A 12,269-nucleotide genomic window follows, 5' to 3' on the forward strand; every position below is an offset into this window, starting at 1 on the left:
GAGATAGAAAAAGATTCATCATCTCCTGTGACAGCAAGAGACAATCAAAAAAAGGCATACTGAAAACTCTTGGCAAAACAAACTTATCCGGTCTGAAACATTATCGCATTGTAATAACATATTATGTAATTTCAAGAAATTTTGTCCATAATCTGCCTTTACCAAATCATTTTAGCATCATTGTGTGTTAGGTGTGAGACTTTTATGTATCATGTAATTTACGTAGAAATCTTTGCATTATAGAATTAGTAAAAATAGGAGATGGAAAATGGAAAATTAAATTTCTACATTCTTCTTATCCGGTATCGATATGATGCCAACACAGCAGTAACATGTTTATATAATACAAATATCATTATTTCCTTCACCCACAGCTTGTGGTTGTACTCAAAGTAGCTGTCGCCATTAGTTCTGAATCTAAAAAAATGTACAATAACCTCTTCCTCAGCTCAACAAATGGAGTGGATTGATTCTATAGAAATTATTCCCTTTTTTCATGCCTATTTCCCAGTGAAATTTAACAACACTAACTCCTTGGATACCAAGCTATTGATATACACCTGTAGATACAAAATTGTAAATACACTTCAATGGCGTCATCACTGGAAATGATGTCTTCAATGTGCAACCTTCTATTGGTAGTACCATGATTTTAGATATGCAGCTCTTTCATATTTGAAAATTTGTGCATTACCACAGCATAAAAATAGCATTACTTGAACAAAAACACATATGGAAATACTGTGAAATGATGCCTATTCTTAAATTCTAATATATTTCAACCCCGAATATGCAAAATGATGTTTCCTAATTAAGAATTACTGAGGCCTACCTATTCCTGGGCCATGTATGTGAGGATAAAGATGAAATCCTCCTCCATGAAGATTTAGATTAATTCCTCCAACACCTGATGGAGATGGGGAGACAGAAGAGGATACAACAGGAGCAGGGGGTGGAATAGAAGAGGCTGAGGCATATGAGGATGATGAGGAGCCACTAGGCGAAGAAGAAGTCAGGGAAGAGGATCCTTGCTGAACACCACAACCTTGACACCCATAATTGTCCATCAATTCAACCTGCAAAAAAATGAATACAGAATGGTAGAAAATTGCTACTAATGTTGGAAATAATTCAAAAAGAAATAGAAGAAACTTAAGCATGGAAGGCTGAGGTATTCAGATGGGATTTAAAGTTAACACCAGGGATGGGTCAGCTTGATTCTTTGGTTCCGATCATAACAGACTCACATTATTTCTTAAGGAATACAGGGTAAAATGAAGCAAATAAGGAACTTAAATAATTATCAAATATATTCAACAAAGATAAAAATTCTTCATCGGCAAATTTGGATTATTGAAAAAAATTCAAGTGTGCTATACCAAGAAGCCCAAGTCAAATTGTCATATCTTCCCCTCTTGAAAGGATCTTTGGGTGCACTGCATCATCATTACTGGGCTTTCATTTTTTGAAAAGGGTAAGTATGGGTAAATATTGGGAAAATAATACACTGCGTTCTGCAAAAGGGGCTTAAGTCATCTATCCATTCCCAGCAAACTATTGTAAAAGCTGCCTTTAGAGAATAAATAGTGTTATCAGTTATCACATAATAATTCAAGGAGAAAGAAGCATAAGAAGGTAGCCCCTGCAGAACTCAGAATAACTTGTCACCATCAGACTGAATGTAATAAAAAAAAATTATCTGATTTGTCAGAAGCCTATGAAGCAGCCCTACCTGATAGATTCATTCAAATTTTGCCAATATTTTTTTGAGAACATTCTTTGTGTTATATTGTTATTAACAATTGACTATGAAGCTACTACTTCGCCTAGGCTCATGACACTTTAAGCAGCAATAATAGATCACTTCATGGAGTTCTGGGTCCCCTAACCCTTAGTGCTTCCTGCCTGCTCTTGCAGTAAACATATTAAGATTACAGACCAATCTAATACCATATAAAAAATTTTCTGCCCCTTTGAAGGTTTGTTTCATTGATGGTTTTGACTTCAGGACTGGTAATATAATCTCTCTTCATGTTGGCTCTGGTTGTTTTGCGATGTTTGCAGTGATACAAGAAGATAGCTTTATCAAAGATGCAGCTGATATTATCCCAGATATGTATAGGAATCAGATTAAAATCTCTTCACTTTTGAAAATTATGCTATTTCAGTGTTGCTTTAAAACCGGCACCAAGAACAAAAAAAAGTGGACCTGACCAATTCCTTGTTTACTTATTACAGTAAAATCAATCCCAAACATTTTTGAAACATTTAAAAAATCCATAAGGGAACTTCCTCAATCGGTGTACATCTGAAGTCACAAATGCATGGGATATGGGCATATTTGGAAGTCTATGGCTCTTTCTGTCACTAACTATCACTGAAAAACTACACTATTGATAAGACAAAATTTGGCTGGAAGATACCCGATACATCTGGTTCACACACGCAAGAATTTTTCCAGACATGGATATAAGTAAAATATGGATTTAATATGGTGGAATCTTTACTAGCCCCATGTGCATGCGAGTGGTGCATGACATTTAAGTTAACAAGCGATAAATTATTCTTAAGTACTGTTGAAATGAACCCAAAAGCAAAATAAGTAAAATAACATTATAAAATGAACTTAAGACACCAATCAAGCATAATCGAAATGACATATTGGGATAAGGATGCTCAAATATCAAAAATTAACTGAAAAAGATGAAGAGAGAAAATCACCTCTTGTCTTTTACAGTAAATACTTTCTATCTTCAAAAGTATAAAAAATTATCAGTCATGAAGTTCCACAACTTTCCAGACGTCCAAAAATAGTGGCCGCCCAGTATTTCTTTAGTTCAGCAGTAACAATTAAATGGAATCATTCCCAACATTTTGGTCCTTTTTAGATTCACAAGAAGTATAGTATTCATTCTACAGAAAAGAGCCATTAGGATTATTACCAATTCTAACGTAAGGGAACACTGCAAACCACTATTCAGGCAGCAAGGGATTATGACATTGTACGGTATATATATATTTAAATGTTTAATAAATGTAAAAGTGAATATTGACAGCCATAAAACTGGTGCTGATGTCCACCATTACAACACAAGGCTCAAAAATAATCTGTTACAGCCCCACTGTAGGTTGTCAACTACAAAAAATTCTTTTGACCATGTTAAACTTTGCATGTTCAACCACTTACCTCAAGAGGCAAAAATTGTACTTTAAGAAAGTTTAAAGGTGTTCTTCACTCGTGGATTGTGACTCAAGCTTTTTATTCACTCAATGAATTTCTGGAGAGCAATACTCTAAATTGTATATTCTAGATTTAGTTTTTCTTTGACGAAGACTATTACATTGTATTATGTTTAATGTTGAATAAATTATGATTATGATTATATGATCAAAATATTATCCGATGGTCTGGCAAGGAGTAATTACTAGACCTTAAAGGACTTTCAACTTAACCATGTTGAAACATATCAGCACTACTCCCTCCATAGCTACTTGCCTGGTAGCAGTCAATTATGGCAGTTGATCTTCAATTTTTGAGAACCACCGGTATTGCACAAAGAATGAGTGAATAATGGCAAAGAATCACTACCATTGACCCACATATATTGTTAACTACCAATATCCCTAGACAGGAGCCTAAACAGCCTAGACAACAAGATGCCCTGTTTTTCCATTTTCAATGATGATCTTTGGTATAATAAGACCAAATTTAGACTACTAAGACCACCATCAGCCGTCAAATAACAAAGGCCCATAGGAACCAGAGTCTCTCAAAATTAGGTAAAAAATCGATCCCTTCCTCTAAGAAATTTAATCTTTGAAAGTCGTCATGCTGAAAGAGGATGTTAATTTTACGTGATTAAAATGTGATACTTCTTTATCATCAATATGTCTAAATATATCCCCACATAATTGAGAAATGCACTTAATCAACTTACAATGATAGAGCAAACACAAGACCAGGCTGACTTACAGGTGACATAAGCGGTGCAGTGCATACATGGCACTCACAACTCTGCTGCTGTGGAGGTGGTGATGGAGGGGAGGCTGGGGAGGGAGGCGGTGTGGAGGAACTGCCTCCCTCATCCATTGAACCAGAGTCATCGCCATCATCACTACCAGGACAAGGAGACCCTTCTGTGGGTGAGGCAGGCCTATCCAGAACCTCAGTTGGTATATCCAGGGGTGGTCCAACTGCAACCCTGTCCTCCAATAACGCAAAAGAGGCATTCTCTTCACTGCCCTCACCAGCTGACCTCTGCCAGGGGTGCTGCTGATTAGATAATCCCAATTCTGGCACAGCATGCGTTACACTAGAAAAAAATATCAGAAATAATAAATAAATCCCGCTTCATCAATTTTCAATTTCCATCAAATTTCAATTTCCGTACACGTACGCACAATTCATTGCTGGAAAAAAAGAGGGACATCTGATTACCAGGATTTATTATAAACCGTTGAATGATGTTCCTTTATCATAGGCAGTTATTTATACAAAAGCTGTGGCTTTATTCAAATCAATAAAAGAAGGTAAGGGCAGTGATTGCTCGAAGACATTTAGTGGAAGCTCCAGTTGGCTATAGAATTTTAAACGGCAAGCTGGTGTTTTAGTACAGCGATATCAGGTGAATCTGCAAGTGCTGAGATCACAGTCGCCCCAATATTTTCTGATAGACTCCTAGCTGTGATTGAGTGGTTCCTTTCCCCCTCAACTAGTTTTTAATGTTAACAAGACAGGATTGTGTTGGAAGAGAATGCAATCTCGTTCATTCATTTTCAGGGTTAGAAAACCCTGGGACAGGTTTCAAGGCATTTAAAGACCGTTTCAAATTGCTGGTTGCTGCTAATGCCTTGGGGGACTTCAAATTAAAGTCAGTTAAGATTTATCATTTAAAAACTCTACAAGCAATGAAATAGTATTCAAGGTAGCATTTGCCTGTCATTTGGATGAGCAACAAAAGGGCCTGGGTGACTCAATAATTGTTTTTAGACCAGTTTGAAAATTTGTCAACTGCCGGCAATGCATTACAAACACTGCATTTTTTCCTCGATGTTAGCCCACCCGCACAAGCAGAGGGAATTTCAAAAGCACATGCAGTTTTTTAAACGAGAAATCTTTGAATGCGTGCCCATTATCTTTGAAGATATTTAAACTATAAGTGCTCATAAAAATTAGGTTTTCTAAGGCTAATAATAGAATTATATATGGTTTATAGGAAATTTGATACCCAACTATGCTACCAGGAACGCATCCCATCTTTCCCATGTTAAAATGCTCTCAAATAACGCAAATTTGATTAGCTCGAAGACCCCAATGAAGGCATCCCTTGCACTAAGCGAGGCATGAGTGTACAGCAAATGGGTGGAAAATCGGGACCTTAAACTTTCACTATTTGCTGTCTGTGGATGTTTCGTTACAGAGGTTTGACCATATAAATCAAGTCTTAAAAAAAAGATATAATACCCAGACAGAACACTATATGAATAGGATACCAAAAGAAAAAAAGCAACTTCAATTTCAAAACAAGTTGAGTGTCACATGGGAGTAGTAGTGAATGATAGTTACTTATTATTTGAAGGATTACTTGAAATGTACCATCCATTTGGACTGTAATTTGACTCCTACTATCCTACCAACATCGATGGAGAATACTTACTCAGAATCCTGTTGAACTATCCTCTGAGGTGTTGAAGGAGCCAATATGGAAGATGGACTCTGCGGAAGGTGGGGGGGCTGAGATGAGTTAGGGGGGGGGCCAACAGGTGACGCCAAACAGCAAGATAACATATGGCTCACACTACATTCCACACAAGGACACCTTCTCACACTGCATCCAGGACAGAAAAGCCCCTGGTCACTCCCTTCAGGAAGTGGGGGAGCTCCTCCTCCAACACTCAAAGCAAGGTCATCTGATTCCTCAAGATCTAGGCAGGAAAGTGGAGGACCAAGGCCAGTTGCAGGACAGCCAGGAATATTAGATTCGCCAAGTTCACATATCTCTCTGTATTAAATATCAAACAAAATTGCAAGAAATATTAGCTACCTGTTTCACAAAGTTCACAAAATATGGTAGTAAATTACATACATTGAACTCCATTCTCACCAACCACTTAACTGATTTGATACATTGAAAAATATCCATATGGGTTTAAGAATAACTTAAAACATAAACTAACTTTTAAAATTCACTTCAATGGACTTATCACAGCTGCTGTGATAAATAACTTGTTTTTAGTATAACATTAATTTTAAAGTATTCTACCGATTAAGGTAGTTCTCTATGGAGTACTTAAGGAGCATTCTGGGAGCATCCCTTTCCATTAAGCACTTCCCTCTTCAATTCACAATAAGGCCTACTCCCTTTCATTATATCTAAAAATCCTATTCTCTTCTCCCCTCTTCCTTGTTTACCTAACATTCTACCCACTAAAACTGTTTTCAACATCCCCTCCCCGCTGAGTACCCCTTCCATCCATACCTTCCATCTTCTCCGTATCTAATCTCAAAGGTGCCTCTCCTCACCCACCATGTCCAGCACTTTGTCGTTCCTCATCTTTTCTGTCTACTTCCACCTTCTCCATTCTTTGCCACTCCCATATCTCCAATGGCTCTAGTCTTCTCTCGTCCTCCTTCCTAAGTGTCCATGTTTCTGCACTGTAAAGAGCTACACTCCAGATCAGACTCTTCACTAACCTTTTCTTCAAACTCTTACACAACGATCCAGTCAGAAGCTCCTTCCTGTTCATGAACACCTCCTTTATTAATGCAATTCACTTCCTGATGTCCTTACTACAGTATCCGTTTTCCTTTAATGTGCTGCCTAAATAGACGAATTGCTCTACCTGCTCAAGCTTCTCCCCACCTACTTTCATCTTGAGTTTCACATTCCTCGTTCGTGATGCCTTACAAAACCACATGACCTTGGTCTTCTTGTGATTAATCCTCTTCCCATACTCCTTGCATCGCTTGTCTAACGCATCCACTAGAGCTTTCAGTCCCCTGGCTGACTGGGGGATCAACACCTGATCATCCATGAACCGAATTGATTTAAACATCATTCCTCCCACTTTTACTCCGGCTTCCAACTCATCCCAATGCTCCTCTCCTCAGCATATACATTAAAACGTAGCGGCAATAGAGGACAGCCCTGCCTCACTCCTCGACTGATGCTTGCCCACCCAGATTCTCCCTCCGCTACCTTCACTTGTGCAGTCTGGGCCAGATATAAATTTCGAATGAGTAGCCTATCCCTCCAATCTAGTCCTATTTTCTTTATAGTATCAATTAACTTTATACAGTTCACTCTATCAAATACTTTTTTGAAATCCATGAAACAGGCATAAACGTCCTGGTCACATTCTAGGTTCACTTGGAACATAGGCTTTTGGAGCGATGAAACATTATTCATCGCCTGATGATATGGCCTGCAATGGACGCGAAAGCTCGCACTACAGAGCGCCACACGCACCTGCTCCCGAAAGCTGTTGACGATGACATCCCAGGTTCCTCCACACGAGGGATCTCGCTACTGCAATTGCAAAACAAGTTGACTTCCCTTTTCTAAAACCAAATTAATCTCCACCCAAATACTCGATTGCTTTCGCCTCCATTCGTCTGTTAAATAACCTCAGTACCATTTCACTATATGCAATATTAAGCTAATAGTCCTATAATCTCCGCATTCCACAGATTTCTTCTTTTTCAGTAGCTGAATCAGAACCTTCTTCACAAAATCCTCCAGCCAACATCCCTCCTCATAAATGCTGCGTACTAGGATAAAAACGTTTTCCTACTATCCCTTCCTAGGTTTTTCAGAAGCTCACACAGGATATTGACCTTGCCCACTGCTTTCCTAGCCTCCATACCACAAAGTGCTCTCTCGATTTCCACATTTAAGATCCCCAGCCCAAAATTATCCTCCTCCACTGCACTTTGACTCCTATAAAGTCAATCTCTCCGGCCTTTTCCTTGTCATACAGATACTCCACGTATTCCTTCCATCTACTCTGTACCTCTTCTCGCTCAGTTAGCATCCTTCCATCTTTGGCCTTAATTTTAGACATGACTTGCCTTCTTTTTCCACCCCATAGCGGCTTAACTTTGGCATACAATGCGCTCCATCTTCTCCTCCTCCTCCCTTGCCCTCTTAGTTTCACGTTGTAATTGATTATTTAGTTCCCTATACATTCTTTTGCCCTGCTCTGTGTCCACGTTCTTCCACTTCCTTCTCTCCTCCATTTCTTTTACAATTGCATCCTAATCCACAGCTTATTTATCTCCTCATAGTCACTTTCAGAGCTTCTATATTCCATTTCCTCGCCTTCTTTTTTCATAAGTATTTCTTTTAAATCTTACGTTACACTTCATGAGAACTAGGTTGTGGTCTGAATCTGCATTCGCTGCAGGGAAGCTGTGTTTTTCACACTATTCCTACACCTCTGTTTTACCATAATGTAGTCTATCTGATATCTCCCCACATCCCCTGGACTTTTCCATGTGTACCTTCTCCTTTAAGATGATTGAACCACGTGTTCGTGATGAATAATTTTTTTCTCCTGCAAAATTCTGCTACTTTCTCTCCCCTGTCATTTCGCATTCCTAGTCCGAAATATCCTATTTCGTGTCCATCCCTCCCTTCCCCAACTGAAGCATTCCAGTCACCCATCACTACTAGTTATTTTTTATCCAGTTTCTCTAATTATTTCCTCGAGCTGTTAATACACTTCATCTACTTCTTCCTCCCTATAATTGCTAGTGGGCATGTAAACTTGAACCACCACAAGGTTGGTGGGTCATGCCTCAATTTCAGCCACCAGAATCCTATCACTTACCTGGTCTATACCTATCATACGCTTACCCATTTTCCTGTTTAATACTAAAGCTACCCCTCACTGACTTCCTCCCCACTACTACATATAACCCATTACTCCAATTATCCCTACCATCTTTTCACTTCGCATAATCCTAATACATCTATCATCCCTATCTTCTTTTTTTTTGTAGTGATCTGAAACTCAGAAATAGGGCATTTTCTTGCAACCAAATTTTTGTAATTGGTAGACATACATATTTTCTGTAAATAATGTGAGATCCAATCACTCATCTCTTACATAAAAAGTACTTTGCTTGATTTGGTAAATTATGGGCTAAACATAAAGGCTGTGCAAGCAAGGATTTTTAATTTTGCCGCTATGGAAAGTCTTGTTTGTCAAAATGTTTTTTATTTTGTTGGTACACATGCTCCAAAAGTACGATAAGATTTTCAGCTATTTCCATAGTTTACTTTGTCAATGGCAGCTAAGATTAGATATGTTTTTATGAGCTTGGCGATTTTCGTTTATTAAAGGAAATGTATCAAATAATGATTGCAAATCAAAGAATGAAGCATAACAAAGAGTGTGAAATAACAAAAATGGCCTATGTCGAGTCTCCGATGAGTAAACATGAATTTACAAGAGGTATAAGTATTTCCTGGATGGCCGTGATGATGTTAAAGGGATTCCTCACTTAGACAATGGGATATACATAGCACATGCATTTCAGAGAATGCTGATTCCAACAAGAAGAGATAAGCCAATCTAGTTACATACATACCCAATTCAGAGGTATTGTGGGGGCAAAGGTTACTGAGGCATGCGTCTGACTATGAAGGCACTAAGATATGGCCAACCTTTGACTATCAAGGGTGCCAAAGACAATGATTATGTACTTAGCTTCAAATTGCCCTACATTTGACCTTCAATGGTTATACAGAGGTCATAGGTTACTGAAGGCTGGACCAAATCATGGGGACAAGATGCTGCACAATAGGTTTCTTTGGGAGCTCAAATTGAAGGTAAGGTCTACTGATCGGTAATGTTCACTTGATGACCAACAGGGACTTTACTGGGGCAAAGGTCACCAAGGTATATGGTGGGCTATTAAACACCTTGTGATACCCCAGATATAAACTTTTATGGCCTAGAGCTCAAGTCCAGTACACAAACAGTTCTGCTTACAAGTTCCCAAATATGAGCTGTTAGTGAAAAAGTGGAGAATATTAAGCTACTATTCTATTAGAAAATTCTAGCAGTTGAAAGTTGTTGGAAGAAAAGCTTCCATCAAATTGATTCAGATTTGAGTGATTCACAAGAATTGAGCTAGTTTTTGCCGGATGTTGTAAGAAAAAAAAACCTGATAATTCCCAGTAACTCGCCAAGAATTCACGGAGGATTCCCAGAGTTTTTCCATGAGAATGAAAATTCCCAGAATATTCCGGGTTTACCAGTTTCCAAAGTTACAGGATAATAGTACTCTTAACCCTTTCGAGACCGTGGAGTTTTCGTCTTAGCTTGACTGCTGTACCGAGCCCCAAGAGACTCTTCTTTCTCGTGGTACGGAGCATTTTTGGAGGGCATTCGTTAAGAAGGGTCTCACTGAACCTTTTTCGACCTCTCCACCGTGGGACTCCGCACAATCTCGGACTCCGAGAGTAGTTGTGCTCCCTCCTTTCCGGGTTTACGACCATACCTGCGGCATTGTTTCGCGGACAACTTATGTATTGCTTATATGTATTTAGCAAATGGATAATTGTTGCTTGCACGTAAATTACAGACATAGAATATAATTCCTCATTTTTATCTGAGCATTGTCAAATTTTAAACGAAGTTCTAAGGCCATTATCAAAGCATTTAACGCAGCAACAATTTCCATGTTCATGTTTATACATAACTCGGGATATAAGTTAATATTTGTCGTAGAATTTCGTTTAAAAATTCTAAACGCTGCTCAAAAGACAAACAATTCAATTCTTAGTTTATATTTCTTGAGAAATGAACAAATATTTATTTCGAAAATTGACTCTATAAACAATTGTATGACCGCTGTCCCTTACCGCTGAGAGGGGTTATAAAAGACGAAGGGTCCGGGTACCTGCTCCTGGATTCGGAGGGTTAATCCTAAACCCCGAAGCGTTGGGTCCTGAGACAAAGGCGACCTAAACCCACGACCGTCCTGAAAGGGGGAGAGCTAGAAAACGTTTATATACGGGTTTCGTTTTCTTGACCGGGAAAATCTCACACGTACATATACGCCCGTGGTCTCCCGGGTCAGGAAACGTCCACACGTATATATACGTGTACGGTAGGGAAAAGGTTAATTAAAACCTAAGCAAGCATCCACTACACCATCTGACCTTCCATTCCTTCGTTATGCCATTGCTACCAAACAATGTGATACAGTGGAACCTCGTTAAAGCGAGTACGGGCTATAGCGACACCCCCGCTATTACGAGAGATAGTCGATGCACCGTCAATTGACCCTATAATAAGCGTGTTAAAAATTTCGTTTTTACGAGACCCTTTCGGTGTTTGCTCTCGCCATAGCGAGGGTTTCACCGCCGGAAGACTTTCATCAAGACTCCTTAACCTCTGTAATTGCTAGCGATCTGTTAGAAATGAAGTAAATGGAGTGCTCAGTCTCAAATTTATGTGGTAAACTGTCGTTCGATAAATATAATGATTGACGAAACAATGCTTTGCATGATTTTTATTCAGTATTTATTCAGTGCGGCGCTTAGAAATTGTTTGAATAGTTAGTCGTTATTTGAGTAAGGAAATTTAGTGATGCAAAAAAACATCGCCTTTCGCCTGGATTTATGCTTACGTTTATGGGATAGATGTTTATCTGTCGCCGCACCACTCCTGTTCCTGTATATCTGTTCGCAACAGGTATATTGGCTATTATTTGCTCCACCTCCGGTAAAGCGACAATTCGCTATAGCGAGTGTTTATTAGTGCACCGTGGGGTGTCGTTATATCGAGGTTGCACTGTATATGATAATTTTCACATAACTATCCATCCCTAACATCATTCAAATATTAATTTTCTACATACCCATTGTTCTTCTTCCACAACTGCTGATGGAAAAATTTTCTATGAGCTTTAAAAAGCTCCCAGTCCTCCCGTAACATACGCTGCTTGGCCTTGAGAGTAGCCTGTTCATTACTGAAAAAAAAATCCACAATCACTGATCACTTAAAAATATTATAATCCAGATGATATAAACACAATGAATTATTAGAATAATGGCTCTTCCAGCCAAGCTCCATTATGAAAATAACTTACTTATACTCCAATATTCGTGTTTCTATATCTCTCCACAATGTTCCTATGTGAGTCATTTCATCATCAAAGGCTAAATATTGCCTAACTAAATCTGTATATTCTTTCTGATCTTGCCCCGGCAGAAGTGTGGTACGAAGCTAGAAAAAGATAGCATTAAATTAAT

General features: G+C 38.7%; 1 protein-coding gene across 1 annotated transcript in view; it reads right to left on the bottom strand.

Moving 5' to 3' along the window:
- LOC124156350 (protein FAM193A-like) overlaps nucleotides 1-12,269 on the bottom strand; it is a 54,361-nt gene that overhangs the window by 27,640 nt on the left and 14,452 nt on the right. Inside the window, exons 6-10 of the mRNA XM_046530857.1 lie at nucleotides 12,107-12,243; nucleotides 11,876-11,986; nucleotides 5,658-6,002; nucleotides 3,974-4,313; nucleotides 833-1,076 (exon numbers count right to left, since the gene is read on the bottom strand). Of these exons, the coding sequence (XP_046386813.1) occupies nucleotides 833-1,076; nucleotides 3,974-4,313; nucleotides 5,658-6,002; nucleotides 11,876-11,986; nucleotides 12,107-12,243 (1,177 nt within the window). The remainder of the gene's footprint in view (nucleotides 1-832; nucleotides 1,077-3,973; nucleotides 4,314-5,657; nucleotides 6,003-11,875; nucleotides 11,987-12,106; nucleotides 12,244-12,269) is intronic.

This window comes from Ischnura elegans, chromosome 3, assembly GCF_921293095.1.
Source record: "Ischnura elegans chromosome 3, ioIscEleg1.1, whole genome shotgun sequence".
Taxonomy (NCBI): Eukaryota; Metazoa; Arthropoda; class Insecta; order Odonata; family Coenagrionidae; genus Ischnura; species Ischnura elegans.